The sequence below is a fragment of the Arachis ipaensis genome, chromosome B04 (genome assembly GCF_000816755.2).
Source record: "Arachis ipaensis cultivar K30076 chromosome B04, Araip1.1, whole genome shotgun sequence".
NCBI lineage: Eukaryota > Viridiplantae > Streptophyta > Magnoliopsida > Fabales > Fabaceae > Arachis > Arachis ipaensis.
This window is the reverse complement of record NC_029788.2, coordinates 100,474,559-100,491,162: the sequence shown is the minus strand read 5'-3', so window position 1 is coordinate 100,491,162 and position 16,604 is coordinate 100,474,559. Positions and strand designations below refer to the sequence as shown.

The 16,604-nt window shown below is 30.8% G+C and overlaps 2 protein-coding genes across 4 annotated transcripts; both read right to left on the bottom strand.

Annotated features, from left to right (window-relative positions):
- Positions 990–5,346, bottom strand: LOC107639556 (myb family transcription factor PHL7-like). 3 transcript variants are annotated; one of them, XM_021121412.1, is made up of 7 exons: positions 5,271–5,346; positions 5,034–5,196; positions 3,897–3,982; positions 3,304–3,343; positions 3,152–3,209; positions 2,974–3,043; positions 990–1,577 (listed from the first exon to the last, which is right to left on the bottom strand). In XM_021121412.1, exons 1-7 carry the CDS (start codon positions 5,301–5,303, stop codon positions 1,185–1,187), a joined length of 843 nt encoding a protein of 280 aa, XP_020977071.1. In that variant the 5' UTR covers positions 5,304–5,346; the 3' UTR covers positions 990–1,184. The 3 variants fall into 3 exon arrangements, with proteins under 3 accessions (XP_020977071.1, XP_016198579.1, XP_020977072.1); XM_016343093.2 differs by having other exon boundaries at positions 990–1,583; positions 5,271–5,340; XM_021121413.1 differs by having other exon boundaries at positions 990–1,583; positions 5,034–5,192; positions 5,271–5,337.
- Positions 10,713–15,133, bottom strand: LOC107639555 (PHD finger protein ALFIN-LIKE 2). The gene is made up of 5 exons (XM_016343092.2): positions 14,821–15,133; positions 14,670–14,702; positions 14,054–14,276; positions 11,862–11,982; positions 10,713–11,258 (listed from the first exon to the last, which is right to left on the bottom strand). The coding sequence occupies exons 1-5, from the start codon at positions 14,909–14,911 to the stop codon at positions 11,007–11,009; spliced, it is 720 nt and encodes a 239-aa protein (XP_016198578.1). The 5' UTR covers positions 14,912–15,133; the 3' UTR covers positions 10,713–11,006.

The following is a 16,604-nucleotide window of genomic DNA, read 5'->3' as shown; positions in this document are numbered from 1 at the left end:
TAGCCAACTCCATCAAACTGCCACAGCCTTGGACACACTCCAACACTATCGAGCTGACACTTGAACTTACTCAACCTTTTGAGTTAAGACCAAGTCATCCTAACTCTCAATACTTAGCAAGAAATCTAAGAAGGCAAGAGTACACAAGAGAAAGGAAGCTTTGGTGGAAAGAACACTTTATTATCTAAGTAATTGTTACAAATGACTCACACACTCAAATCCTAACTCTCACCTTATTTATAGCCATCCACCTCCTCAATGGATGGTTAGGATTAAATCTAATTAACGGTCCAGATTGATCATCCAAAACCTTCACTGCAAATATCTATCCTACCATATTTCTCTAAATACTTCTAGATTATTTTATACTACTCTTCATACTTTTATATACATCTATATATATTCACACTCTTCTAAAATATTTTATGACATTTCAGAGTCTTTTAGAACTTTCTAGGATATACCGGAACTTTCTAGATTATTCTAGAATGTTCTAAAATCATCTAAAACATTTTAAAACACTCCAAAAACTTATACAAATACCATTAAATTTAACTTTCTAAAATTTATCATGATAATATGTTTTAGATATTGATAAATTATCCTGGATTTTAATACCCTTTTGTGTATTCTATGAGTATATCAATTTCTCGCACATAATCCATATTTATTTTCATGGGGAATAGGAATGTTTATTTATATATTTCAGCCACCACACGCCCTCAATGAAATTTAATTTAACTATTTAAGAAAAGAAAAGAGAAAAGAGAAAAGAGAACAACAATGAAATAATAATACAAACATATATTGAAATATATCTATGCTATTGAGTGTGTCTTACAAGAAAAGAACACTCAACTCTATATATTAATCATAACATATAGTAAAACTCTAATCTAAACAAATAAGGAAACAATCATAAAAAACAGCAGATATACATATCACACTACTAATCCTAAGAGATACCCTTTAATATGCTGAGTATAATAGAGATATCATAAAATATTCTCTTTTATTTCTAAGGATATATAAATATCTTCCTTTCTTAGTCCTCCATGATATAAAAATGTTCCCATGAAAATGCTTTGAAGGTCCGAAAGATAAGATAATGCAAACACTATATACTATCATCATCTATCATTTTTATTTGGAAACACTTATTTTTAGTTATACAGAACTTGTTATTATAATAAGAATCCTGGCATCAAAGGTGATTCACATGCAGCTGCAAGTTGACTCCATGAAAGATTCCATGATTGATCAATGAATTCTGTGGTGGTGGATGATTCTAGTTCAAGTTCAAAGCTTGATGGAAAAACATGCTCATCTATTACTACCCTTTGTCTTTTGGAACATGATTGATGCTCTTCCTCTTCTTCTACTACTACTTCAGGGTGTGTCTCAATAATAGATTCTGATTCCTCAGAGAGAGAAGGGAGATGTTTATTATTATTGTTTGTAGCACAAAATGATGATGGCTTGGAAGATTTTCTAGTGATTGTTGTTCTGCTTTCATGGCTTTGTCCAATTCTATCAAGGTATTTGTCTTGTGCTTCAATTTTTTGCTTCAACCTTCTCTGAACCTTCCAACCAATTTGAAACAAATTTAAATTTGTCAAATAGAGAAAAATGGATCCACACAAGAAAATGATAATGAGAAGAAGCATCTCAGGGCTGTTTTTTTTAATAAATGTATAAAATATATTAATCCTCAAAATACTTATTTGGTTAAAGTATTTTAAAATTATATTTCTATTATTTTACATGGGACCATAGATTTTTGGACTATTTACGATTTACGAAGAGTGCCTATAAAATGGGTTAACTTATGAGTGACGCATGCAAAATGAGTTGTTTGATTTCGTGGGACTCTTCATAAAATAATTCAAAAATTAATTTCTCGTGTGCCCATGTAAAATGACACATATTTTAGGAATTAATATATTTTATATATTTATTTTAAAAAAAAATACACATCTCATGGGAACCCTAATAAAAAAAATATATTTAAAACGTGTAACTTTATTTTATTTTATTTTTTTACAAGTTTTTACTCTCTCAGACATCCCCAACTTGAAAAAGAAGTTACAGAGACTCAAAAACAACAACAAAACAAGCATACCAAGAAATAAAAACAACAACCACCACCAACAAAACAACAAGCAACAGACAACAAAGAACACCAAAAAAAGCATACTCTAGACTTACAAAACAACATTTCCTTACACAAAACATGCAACCTTACTTAAATACACTTTCAAGTCATTTAATTTTGGATGGAGTTTAGACTTGCTGTTACAAGATTATCAATTTTATCATCTCACTCGCACCTCAGCTTATAGCGTAGATTTTTCTTCACTCTCTTGACATTTCTGCCTATTTTAAAACTAAATTAGTTTAATTATTTTGTTGGTATCTTTAGTTTCACTAAATTTATAAATAGGTCTCTATACTTTTATTTCTTTTAATTGGATTTTTATAATACTTTTAACTTTGTAATTAGATTATTTTGTATCGAAAACGTTAAAATTAATAGAATATTCCTAACAGAAAATATGTAATCGAAGATCTAATTAGGTTCTTAATTATAAATATTTTTAATTTATAAAAAAATATTTCGTTAATTCTAACATGTTTTACATTAACAAGAACTTAATTATAAAATTAAAAATAGTGTAAGAACCTACTTAAAAGAAAAAACATATAAAGACCTAATTATAAATTTTGTGAAACTATAAGAATCAATAGAGTAATTAAACTTTTTAAATTATATTTGACGACAAATGACTCGCTTTAATTGAACTATGCTTCAAAGTTGTGAACTATTAATTATATAAAGCATATTATCAGATACTCTTAAAAAAATAAAGAAGATAATATCACCTAATATAACTTATTTTTAACTATTTTAAAGAGTTGTAATGTTATATTAATATATGTTATTTAGAAGGTTTAAAGGGTGTAAAAAAGTACCTCTGCTTGATCACTCAAGCGGTTTCGCACCTCCCTCTGAATTTGAAGAATTTCCTTCAGCTGAAGAGCACTGTTTACCCACATAACACCAAAATAGTATGTAACACTATGACTACTATGTCTTGAGGGTTACAAAAAAGGGAAAGAAAAGAAAATTGAATAGCACTTATTAACTCACCATGTAGAACTGAAATTTGGCAGTGTATTTGATATGCTTCTCTTCTCAAGCTTTCCTTCTTCACAATCAAAAGTTAAGTGATAAGGGAGATTTAATTCATAAGTTCAACTAAATTTACGATATATATCATGAATTTTTATTTAGAATCTTACTTGAGGTAGACTCTGGAATCAATTTGGAGATCCGGTATTTCTGAACATATTCAATACAAAGTTTTTAGTTAGTGTATATAAATTATAACCCAATTGGTATATAATTTTTTTTCTTTTGAAATACTTGTTATAAATGTGCATGGTTTTGTGTCGTAATAACTTCTAACCTATAAGATCATATAATAACTACAATGGAAACTTTGTTAGTTTGGTTTACAACTTTACATATATATTCACATTCCTCACATTTTTCAACATGGAAAGATCCCAATCACATAGTCAAAAGTAAAAACTTATGTATTATTAAGAAAATATTAAAAAAAAATTGAAAATCCATCTAGATTAGGTACATGTGCATATATAAATAGTTGAATTAGGATATTTATGCACCAAAAATTTGAGATGTTTATATACACAATGAACAAAATTGAGTAGTAAAAATATATTAAATAAAATTTTTGATGTTAAAAATGGCGCACATACACACACTAAAATTTATAGGTATTATCATTAAATACAAGTACTAAAGTTTTAGGCTTTTCCAAATTAGAAACAAGTGAATAGTTGAAAGAAGTGTTGTGAGAGATAAGAACCTGCAAGTGACTTTTGACGTGATAAATGCTGAGATCAGAAACACCCATGGCCTTCATCCCCTTCAATATACCCTTTGGTGTTGCCCCTAATACACCAACCATTGCAGATCAATCCCTAATTCTTTCTACTACTTCATATGATTAATTGATTGTTTAAATGATCTTATGCTCATGTTCTAATTTATATCCTCGCTATTGCTACCAGCTATAACTAATTCCAACTAATAAGTAATACTTCATGGATATTTTCTTGCGTCTAAATGATTATACATTGGGAAAATGTATAAATCAAAATTAATTAAGTGATTAGTTTCCATGACCCAATAAAACAAAAAAAGAAATTAGAAAAACTATCATGTTGTACTTTTTATCTTATATTATGTACAACATAATTATTAAATCCAAGTTGGATTGGATTGGTTGATTCAAGTGAAAAAATAGATAAACTAACTAGTCTACTTCATCGATCGCAATGAATGTGCAATTTTCTCTGTCAACATTGTTTAAACCTGGTAAAAACCCGTTAAATTAGTACCAAATGTCCAAATCAATATGCCAGTTTGGGCCAAACTCGTTAAACCACATGTAAGGAGTAAATATTCAAATTGGTCCAAATTCTATGAGGCTCAATTTTGTATCTCAAATGTTAATGGATCTAAAATGGTTTTTTTAAATTTGATTTCCTAACTCAATTTGATCTCTCAACTTTCAATAATTCAATTCAGACTTTGAAATTTGATGTCCTAACTCAATTTTGTCCATGAGTCATTATTATGATCATGTGGTGTGTGAGTGCACGTAGGATCAAATTCAGTTATATTATCCAATTTGGGGTGATCAAACAAAGTCATGAAGTCAAATTTAAAGGACTATTTCTGGTCAACTGAAATTAAGAGACAAAATAAAATCATAGAATTAATTTTGAGAATATACTGAAATTTGAGGAACTAAATTAAAAAAAAAATAAACATTTGAAGAAATTCCAAGATTGCAAGTCATTAGCAGTGTTGTTTTTACCACTAGGCCATTGCTAAAGGTGTTATTTAGTGTTAATAATTATTGTAAACAAAATAATTACCAAATTAGGCAGTTAGTTCAACCAAGTGAAGATTGATATGAATGATGAAAGTGACTTACTATCAGGGCCCCCAAGCCTATTTACAGCGTGCACAAAGCGATCATGGAGTTCGTGTGTCCAGCGTAGGCGTTCTTTGCCATTGGCAGAGGCATCTGAGCGAGTGGAACCCATAACTGCTCTTTTCTTTTCTTTTGGGGTCTGAGGCCCAAGACCATGTTCTGACTATCGAGCAGGGGTTATAGTTACATAGGGCCAAAAAATGACAAAAAAACATTGGTTGGAGACAGAGAATTTACCAAGGTGGGTGATGTTTTCCAAGGTACATTCATTTTGCTTAGATTCTTGTTAGTGTCTGTAATTGTCCAAAACAACCCACTATATGCTAGTTGGGTTTTGCTATGTGTATACCAAAATCAGCCACTAAAGTTAGCTATCAGTATAAAATACATGTTGAAATATAAATACACATTGAAAATAAATTAAACTACACATATATTTATACATAAATACACTGATAGTTGATTTTAGTGTATAAATAGCATTTCTCATGCTGGTTATAGTTTAGTGTTTATATTCATTTTTGTCTCAACAAATATTTATTTAACGATTATATAGAGTTAAGCTTTAAAGTAATTTTTGAAATTAGTTGTGTGCAATAAAATAATTTTTAAAATTTTAGTTGCACTAATTATATTGTTAAGATAGACAAAAGTATAGTATATTAATTTTTAATGTGAGTCACTTCACGAAAAAAAATTGAGGGACCAATATGACATACTTTTTTCAATTTCAAAAACATAATTAATATAATTAAAATTTTAAAAACTTTTAATATACAGAAACTAATCTAAAAAACTATTTTGGAGTATATCTTGATTAAATGAGAGGTAGAATGCAATTTATTTAAATAGCATTCTGTGTAATAATAAAAGCATGTGTTTTAGTTCGAAGTACGAAATATAATTGAGTATTTAAAATTAAGTTTCTGAAAATTAAATTGGTCATTTAATCGTTTTAACTATTAGTTTACTGATTTATTAGTTCGACCAATTCGAATACAGTTTAACCGAAGTAACCAGTTTATAATAAAATAATAAATAAAATATAAATACACACTAAAACATAATTATAATTATATATCAACAAAATGATATTGATAGCTAAATTTATTGTTTACATTCTCTTGCAAATTATTTAACCTAGTTTATTGAACATAATCAGAAAAATTCAATTCTAAACATATGCACAAAATAACTTAAGGGTAGGATAATGCTAATACAAACTTGAATTCTTGCATTAAAAGACCTCTTCAAACTCACGCATTCAACACATTATTGAAAAACAGCAAATGCCTTGATATAAGTTCACTTTGTCCTAAGAATACATAAGTCAAGCACTTCAATCAAACAAAAAGAAAGAAAGAAATGAGCATATATGCAACAGAGTTAGAGCCTATTTGGTTTTCATTTATAGTTGTAACATATACTATGATAAAATCGTTACAAAAAAGTTCTTCAGAAACATACAAATTTCAACAAATAAAACATAAACCAAAGAAGCCTTTTTACAAAACGGAAATATTTGGTAACCAAAGAAAATCAGCCAAAAACAGCTATAATAGGATAATCACATTGGTGAAACTCGTTACACCTCAAATTCATTGCAATAATATTAAGCAAAAATGAAAACATTACATTAAAGCAAAATAAAAAAAATTGACATAGTCAAATTAAAGAGTGCCAACGTAAAATTTTTTGTATTTTTCAAAGGGTTTGGGACTACATGCAAGAAGGATAGATGTGATTTTGCTGAGGACAAAGAAAGAGTGAGCATGCTGCAGAGAAGGCATTTGACAGAGGACTTAAGGGTCGGAGAAGAGAGGCGTGAATTAAACTTTAAATAGCAGCAAGAAATACAAGGTAGTAAAGAAGAAACCAGTACCAACAAGAACAATGAAGAGAAATTATCTTTCACAGCTGAGGGAGATGGAGCACAAACGAGGGATGGAACTCAAATACGCGAAGAAGAGAGAACACAGATGGGGAACTCGAAGTGGAAGACGAGGGCTAGAGCGCGACAGAATAGAGGATGAACATCGACGGAAGTACGATGGAACAGAAGAGGCTGCAAAGGGGCGGAAGCGCGGCGAGAAGAGGTGGAACATACGCGTTGATGCAACGTTGGAGTAGTTCGGACAACGGCGGAGCAGACGCGACAATGCCGGTGGCTGGACAGCTTGCAGAGATGGAGGCTTAGGGCGGCCTCTCTTCTACGTTTGAAGATTCAGGATGAGAGTAGTGTGAGGTGAGGGAAAATTCAGGAGTTTTGAGGCAAAACGACGTCGTATTGGCAATTTGTCAAAAATCGGTTAGATTCCAGTTCAATTCGACGGATCAATTTTCGACTGGTTTAACGGTTCAACGACGACGGCTTTTAAGGGAGAGGGTTCTGCATATTAGGGGTGCACATGGGTCGGGTGAAGTCGAGTTTGATGTGATCCAGACCCGACCCGAAATATACACCGAATCTATTTATTAGACCCGAACCCGACCTTAGACCCGATGAAACCAATACACTTTCGGGCCACAATTATACCGGGTGAAAATCGGGTGAAAACCGGGCCGTTAACATTACATTATGTTGATACCTTCTTGTAAGCTAGCATGTAAAAATATCCAAATTTCCAATACTCCAACCATTATTTAACATGGTAAAATTTGCTTAGAAAAATATAACAAGAACCAACCCTTCTTTAAAATTAAAGCATAACCACAATCAATACTAAAGCAAAACCACAATCAATACTAATATTGTCTAATAATACCAAATATTTAAATTAATACAAATAACACAATATTATGCATTAGTCTAAAGTCTTATGTATTCTAAACATAAAACATTAACTTATAGTCTTATAATGACTAATAACACAAAATATTAAAGTTTACAATATTTAAATTCTACATAAGAATAGTCATGATCCATCACTAATAACACAAAATATTAATTGTGTATGATGACCGGGCCACCGGGCCGACTTCGGGTGACCCGAGCTATGACCCGGACCCGATCCGAAATAATGAACGGGTCTATTTTTGAGACCCTTACCCGACCCTAAACCTGATGAAATTACACCAAATTAGCCCCTAAAGTGTTTGAAACCGGGCCGGACCTTCGGACCTAAATAGAAATAACAAGAATTTTATAAATAATATAATAACATACATGAAGGATAAAGTTGGTAAAAGATAAATAAATAGTTAGTATCCATGACTAAAACCCCGTTAGGAAAAAGCAGAAGTTAAAAAATAGTTGCTTCTTGTAAATGTTGATTTTGGTAGCAAAATTACTTCTGGATTCGTGAAAAAAAAAATTTCCCAAACCAAATGTTGAAGCTTTCAAGAAGTCTAAACGTACTTCTTCCCTTCCAATGAGTTTTCAAACACACCCTTAGTCAATGTCTTTAGGGGCACCATATATGTATTGAAACGTGTTGTTTCCTCATGAAATTCAAATTCAGTAGTAAGTGGATTTGGCTTTCTATAGTTAGTAACATAGGTTTTAGATCCCACACAAAGACATGCCATGCACGTTACCTTGATTACTATGGTTACGTGTGGGTATTCTAAATACATTATACATAGTGAAAGAAAGTGACCTACAATGAAGTAAAAATGGAATGATGTGATTTAGTCAAAGTTGAGTGGAATGAACTGAAAAGTTTAATGAATTTAACGAGGTAATGAAAAAGAAAAAAGAGTAAATGGACAAAAGTATAAATGAAAGATGGTTAGGATCACAAAAGTATGCATAAAAGAATTGAAATTTTAATGTATATATTAAAATTGGATAAAACTAACCTGCCATTAAAAGAATTTTGTTTCTGTTTAGTTTAATATATATGTGGCCAAGAAAACAATAACTTGATACTTTTTATCATTATTTTGGATTAAGATAGAAATTAATACTTTTTTAAAAAAAATAAGAAAAAAAATATTATTAAAGGATGGAGTGTCCTTATTTTAAAAGCATAAGTCTCATATGATGATACATAAGAGTAATGTGAATTGTCATTTTTTGCAAACATAAAAACAAAACCAATCAAAATTCCCCTAAAGTATCCTTCTATTTCAGATTAAAAATAAAAAAAAAAAAATTTCGCTAATAATAACCCAATGTAACAAATATAGTTAATGAGTCTTGGATAATATCAATGGAGATGATGAGAGTGAGTACTTATTTATCTTTGTTATTGCCGAGTCATAAACGAAGCGCTTTCACAAAGACCATACGAAACCCTATTGCTGGAATCACACATCAACAACAATGCCTCACTAACCATGTTGAGTGACACGTTGACTAACACAGACTCCAAATGATTATTGTTTTGATGGAAGGATGAAGGAGGACGATGATAGTGATAGACAATGACGCATCAATTTCTCTATGGTTTTTTTATTCGCTTTTTTTAGACTTATGCTTTAGAATAAGGGCACTCCACCCTTTAATAATAATTTTTTAAATTTTTTTAAAAAATAAAATTTGTTAATTTTCTCCTCAATTACTCAAAATAATGATAAAGAGTGTCAAGTTACCGTTTTTTTGGACAGCACTAAAATAAATAGAAACTAAACTCTTCTAACGGCAGGTTAATTTTGTCCATGTTAGCCATTTTTAGATTGCACATTGAAAATTTGATTGTCATGTATAATTTTGTGACTCCAAAAATTTTTTATGTGTATTTTTGTCTATTTATTTAAAAAAAAAAAAACTGCATTCTTATGAACAATTTCTTGGTGCCAAATAGCAAACATCCCACCTTGCACGTCGAAAAAGGATTACATTCAAAGAGTATGCTAATAAAATACCAACTTAAACTTTGGTCTTCTAGAATGTAATTCACTACTCAAACTTTGATTTCAAGTAAATTTTTTATGGGTTATTATAACAATTCCGGTAACGCTCTCAAAGCACCTAAAAGCTTTTAGATAATTTTGAAGTTTGAAGTACATTTTTATCAATCATGCTAAGTGTATATTAAAATCAGCTATTAAAATCAATCATTAGAATAAAATAGATATTAAAATATAAATACACATTGAAAATAAATTAAACATATATATTTATATATAAATATATTAATAACTGATTTTAGTGTATAAATAACATTTTTCTATTAGTGACTAATTTTTAATAAGGTTATTGTTCCGTTTCTATCCTTGGAAATCCAAATTTTTTCTTCGTTCAAATCGGACAATAAAGAGCAAAGGGTATATATATTATTATTTTCCCGTTTCGTCCATGTTTAAAATAATTGAAGAGGTATTACCAAAAAAAAAAAATTGAAGAGGTACAAAAAGAAACTAACACTAAATTCGTTTCACCTTTCATCCTTTGATCTTTTGACTTATCCTATGATTTAGCCACTTCATTTCGTCATATATGGAACTCAAATATTCCAAATGGAATCAAGAATTCGTCAAGCAAATTGATATGCACAACTTCATTTCTGGATGACAGCATGTGGAGATATCTATTTCAAGTTCACAATTGGTTCATCCAGGTAAAATCTACACATTTGATGCAACACATAATTTAAAATATCTCAACAAAATATTAAAATTACACATATCTGCAGATTAAGACAATGCAATATTTTAAACAAGCAACCATGCTTCATGGCACACCATTCATATATAACTTTGGTCAACAAATTAAACAGCATAATAATCAGTGTGTAGTTAGAAGAAACTAGGCACCTTAATTTTATGAAACAGGTTTTGAAAAAGAAAAAAAGCATCATACAATGTATACATTCAAGCAAATTTAAAAATTGATTAAATTAGAGTTTATCTATTCTTTAAAATATGTGACACACTAAGGATCCATGTTGCTGAAACAGACTTAATCCCTGCGACATTACCTCATTAGACACAGATACTATACCCATCTCTCTAAGTCATTAAACATATTACAGTATCCTTGTCAGCCACGACACGAATATTTGCCCCGTGTGCGAATTACCGTTCGGCCTAGGGCCTGCTCCGCCTCATGTTGCATGACGGGCATTTGTATTGCTTTATGCTCTCAGCCTTTGCCGGGGTAATCTTCACACATTTCCCATGGAACCATCTCTCACAAATATCACAGCCAATCCAGAATTCATCTGCGTTGTAATTTCCGCCACAGCTACCACAGAGGGTTTCGCTGTGCTCATCTTCATCCTCCTCATAACCCTCATCTGCAAACTTTGGGTTGCTTTTAACTTGCCCGTCACTTGACCTCTGTGAACATAGATACAAGAAAGCATCATATAGGGAATACAATATGCTGTGGAATGACTATGCACCTCTTAAAGCCTTAAATCTGTCTTAACAGTTTTTCAATAATGCTGCAAATCATATGCAAAAACAAAGATCGTCTACCAACAGGTTTCTAACATCTAGTCCATACATACTCTTTGATTTCAATTTTTCTTTCATATATATATAAGCTTAGGGTAGTAATAAAGTATAACAATGATATGGAGCATAGCTAGCTCAAGAAAATCACCCCATCTCTATGATTTTGAGATCTTGTTCAGCATCCCCAAGTCCTAGTTACACATTGAAATTGGGATTGGAGCAGCCGATAAAAGATCGTAAAATCATAGTCATACAAAACAGGTTAACAGGATGTGTCGACCTTTATTGGGAGATTAGTTTAGAAGTTATCTGCTCCTTTGTCTAGCATAAATTGAATATTTTAATTATATAACAATACAGTGATAATGAATTAATGATATTAGCATATTCACTTTCATTACAAGATTTTGGGAGCAAATTTTATAATGAACAAGCAATACAAAGAATCTCAACAAGAAACAATCCAGAGAGAGTGACACTAACCTTGGTGCTTCCCCGAGATTTGCTCCCACTATCCACAGTGGGTTTGTCCTTGCTTGGTTTTCTGTCAGTCACAACCTCAAAAACAGTGGGAAGATCATTGATCAAGCTAAATAAACGCTTCCTGTCATAAATAAGCAGGTAACCTTCAATGAAGACAATGATACAAAAAGTTGCATAACATTTTCGTTAACAATGCTACAACATTTAAAAGATTCTGATAGTTGTATCTATTTTCAATTTTTCATCTCTTCAACTGCAGCAATTTCTAATTCAATAGAGCAGCATTTTCAGAGCTTCATGCTACATCAAAAGGTAAATCCAAATTGCCAATGCTTATCAAATTTCTCAGGATGATGGTTGATTACACATGTAAATCTTCACACAAAGGCAATCTATACTTACATTGCCAGCTTCAAATTAACATTTTGTTTTTTTCAAATACTTCCCATCTAAGGGATGCATGTATATAGGGTTATAGCATCACCAATGAGCAAAGAGAGGAAGACACCATTTCCAGTTTATATAAAAATATAATTCCATTAAAGACATGAAGCTTGTTATGCACGCACATGCTGTGAGATACTACACCGGCTCATATTTCATCAACCATTGAATGGGATGCAGACTTGTTAGAATTAGAGATAAAGTCCCTGAAGTTTGGGTATTGATCAATACCAGAATATGATAGAGATCATGGAAGTCATGTGGGCCGATGAGGCCTAACCTAACTAATTAGCAGAAGAGTGAAGGAAAGATTACTGCTATGCTGGAAGCAGAGGGCCCATGTGCAATGTGTTAGAGGAAAGAATCATATATGTAGTGATTCTTTAAAAAAAAAAAATCATATATGTAGTGTAGGGAGTGAGGACAGAGGCTTCCCATAATTCAGGATTGTGCTAGGAGTATGAGCTGCTACAAGTCGCAGGATCTCTATTTTGCTAATTTTCCTCGTAGTTTTCTCTCCATACAAGCTGAGTTCATCATCTTGCTCTCAGTGGTGATAATATCATTACTTTTCTTGCTATTCTGTTTTTTTTTTCTTGTATTCTCCATCAGGACACAATTTAAGTGGGCACCATATCCTACTCAATGGTGGATGGAATGTCAACTAACATGGTGTCCACATACAAGATGTACGAGAAGTTCTTAGGTGTTCTTGGAGCAAATTGATTCTCTTGCTCTAAGCCTTTCATGTTTTCACATGTCAGCCAACTGTGGGCCAGCCATGTTTCTTTAAATTATATTTTAAAAAATTACTAAAACAAACTAACCTTAGTGAAGTATACATATAAACTAACCCATAAAAACTATATGTATCCCCCATTTTTAACCCCTTAGGCCCTTACCCCCTCTCTCCTGCATTCATTTATGCCCCCCTCATCGCTCTCTTCCCTATCTTTGTTTATCCCTCTTCATTTCATTCTTTTTCCTTTTTTTTTCTTTTTAGAATCATTTAAGTAAAGTTTAAAAGTCCAAAACTTGTCAGTCTTTAAGATCAGTACATAGAAATATATAAGCTTTAATGCATTATGCACCGCCATTACCTTTATGACATTCTACCAAATATAATCATAAAATTGGCCCTCATCCTAATATAGTTATATTAAACCAAAAAGGTACAAATTCAATACAAATAGAAACAAAGATCAGAACCTTCATTTAAATCACAAAAATCAGTGGCTTAGTCTTAATATTATAAAAAACTATATTTGCAGTGGAACTGTTTTTCATCATTTTATTGATATGCACGTTCAATTCTTAATGTATAAGAAAAAGTTGGTAACCACTGCAGCAAAGATACCGATGATGACACCATCAACAATTACGAGAAGTTCTGGATGTTTATGAGTGGTAGAAATTTTAGTCATATTTTTAGTCAATTTAACCATGGTTAGTTCATTTTAGTAATTAATTTAATTTGAATAAACAAGGCTGGTCTGCATTTGTTTACGTGTGAAAATATGAATGGCTCAGAGTAAGAGAATCAGTTTGCTGTAGGAGTACCTAAGTATTTCTCCAAGTTGTACATATAACACTTTTCTTGAGACACTCATCAACCATGACAAGTTAGACCAATGTTAAGCAATAAAGCCAAATTTATTATGTATATTTCTCAACATTGTACGACATACTTAAACATGTCACAGTGAATCACAACATGCATGCACCTCTCCACTAAAGCCAGATTTTACCTCTCATTGCGGTTAAGACGAGCTCCAAGATAGAAGGCCACAGAAAGCAGCCATGAGTCACTGTGAACCGCAACCAAAGAAAGCCAGTCCCTGCGGTTCATGCCATCTCTAGCAAAATTGATTCCAAGTGCTGGCTCAGGAAGCTCCGGTGGAACCTCCTCTGCTGGCAGAGTTACTTCCCATGATTCATTTGGATGTCCATAAAGGCACAAGTTCTCCTTGTCTTAAACAATCACACAGAATTACTTGAGAACTAAATACAATACACATAATTTGATTGAATATCCTTGCAAGACATTTATATTCTTAGTGCATCACCAAAATTAAAACTCATAACATTAACCAAACTCAAACAATACTAATCAAATGTAGCATACTGACATTTTGTATCTTCTCAATTTTGCACACCAATTTTGTTTCACTCTAAATTCTCCAGAGTGTCACAATTAAAGTCAACTTTGACTAACTCCAACAAGCATGCATAATTCACAATTCACACATTACATAAACAAATCCAGAACCGAAATTCCATTATATACACATAACGTAAATTAAAACACAACAAAATTTAACAGATCACAGAAAAAAATCAGATCCGTTATTAATTACACTTTACCTGGATCACAGAGGCCGTAAAATTCATCAACATCTGAAACAACAACAAAAAAATACTAAACAAATAAATAAGGAGAAAATTAACGACTTTGAGCTAAAAATTGCGAAGAGAGAGAGAGAGAGAGAGAGAGAGAGAAGCGTAATTTAGGAACCTTGAGTGAGTGCACGAACAACAGCGGTTCTACGAGCGCTGTAGTCCTTGAAGATCTCTTCAACGGTGCGAGGGCTCGAAGACATTTCCATGAACACAATTTGAGATCTGAGGGAAGAAGAAAGAAGAGGAAATAGGGTTCAACAGGAAGGGGAAAGTAGAGTGTAGAGTGTAGAGGGAACTGAATTGGGTACGAGGGTTGTAAGTGAAGAGCATCAATAAGATCAAAAGGGTAGATAGAATAGAACAAGAGAGTGAGAGAGAAACAAAGAATGTGGAGGAGGAGTATCAAAAATTATACCAGAGTAAAAGGGTATGCGTGTATAAATATTTTTTTTAAAGGGTTAACACCAAAAACTCTCTCCAATCACAAAAATACTCTCTCCAATCACAAAAATATACTCGAATTTTATTATTAAAAAAATATTTTTAAATAATTTAAAAATATAATAATAATATTTAACAATAAATATATATATAATAATTAAAAAAATGAGATATTATTATTCTTAAAATTTGGTAATTATTTTTAAGTATATATTTTTTTATGATTTTTTAAAAGTATTATTATTTGTTAACAAAAAAATTACAAAAAAAAAATACATGCTCAACAAAAAATCACCAAATTTTAAGAATACTAATATCTCATTTTTTAATCATTCTTGTAAAAAATTGTATGAAAATTCAATCTCTAATATATTTTTTGAGAAATACATATTTAATGTTATCTAACATTAAATATGTATTTCTCAAAAAATACATTAGAAATTGAATTTTGATTCAATTTTTTGCAAGCATAATTAGAAAAATGATATATTATTATTCTTAAAATTTGGTAATTTTTTGTTAAGTATATATTATTTTGTAATTTTTTAAAAGTATTATTGGTTGTTAACAAAAACAATTATAAAAAAATTATATACTTAACAAAAAATTACCAATTTTTATGTATAATAATATATTATTTTTATAATCATGCTTGCAAAAAATTGCATCAAAATTCAATCTCTAAAATATTTTTTGAAAAAATATATTTATTGTTGGGTATTATTGTTATATTTTTAAATTATTTGAAAGCATTTTTGTCAATAATAAAATTCGAGTGTATTTTTGTCGAGCATTTTTGATAGTAAACCATTTAAAAAAAAAAAAAGAAAAGAAATATCTCTAACTAACAGGGGTTAAAAATAAAATTTTAAACCAATCCAAACAAGGTAGCTCGTCTAATAAGTAATAACTCCAATTCAATTCAATTCCAATTTCATTTAAACTAAAAAAATTAAGATAACAATCATTTATATTAGATGCTAAACTATAACTCAAATGGCATAATCTTCTCGTACTCATTTATAGGTTGCGCGTTTGAGTCTCTATCTTTAATAATAATAATAATAATAATTTGTATTAGATTCCAATTTGAATTCATCTAATTTAAACTCCATAACATTATTATTTTATTTCTCTCAAATTAAAATGACTTTACTTTTTTTAAACTGAAATCTCAAAATAAATTGCACTTGTTTGAATTTAATTAAAATATAAAATCAAATTGATTCAATCTAAATAACAATAAAGTATATAATTTGGGTAGTATTAGTTTTGCTTTAAAACTGGTATAATTCAAAATTCCATGCTATGAACACCCGTTCTATAATCACTTCCTAAAAAAAGAAAAAAACCAAACAACAGCAACAACAACAAGGTGAATTATAGTGTACAGATGATTATTTACAGATATGTCTGACGCATTCGTAGATGGCTGAAATGTGGTAGTATAAGAAACAG

Excerpts from the sequence above, each read along its gene's own strand:
- LOC107639556 (XM_016343093.2), bottom strand. The coding sequence starts at position 5,303 with ATGAATGTACCTTGGAAAACATCACCCACCTTG. Across the intron at positions 3,344-3,896 it reads ACGTCAAAAGTCACTTGCAG|AAATACCGGATCTCCAAATT; the intron begins GTTCTTATCTCT and ends GAATATGTTCAG. Across the intron at positions 1,584-2,973 it reads GCTTGAGTGATCAAGCAGAG|GTTCAGAGAAGGTTGAAGCA; the intron begins GTACTTTTTTAC and ends ATTGGTTGGAAG.
- LOC107639555 (XM_016343092.2), bottom strand. The coding sequence starts at position 14,911 with ATGGAAATGTCTTCGAGCCCTCGCACCGTTGAAGAGATCTTCAAGGAC. Across the intron at positions 14,703-14,820 it reads TGTTCGTGCACTCACTCAAG|ATGTTGATGAATTTTACGGC; the intron begins GTTCCTAAATTA and ends TTGTTGTTTCAG. Across the intron at positions 11,259-11,861 it reads AATCTCGGGGAAGCACCAAG|AGGTCAAGTGACGGGCAAGT; the intron begins GTTAGTGTCACT and ends CTATGTTCACAG.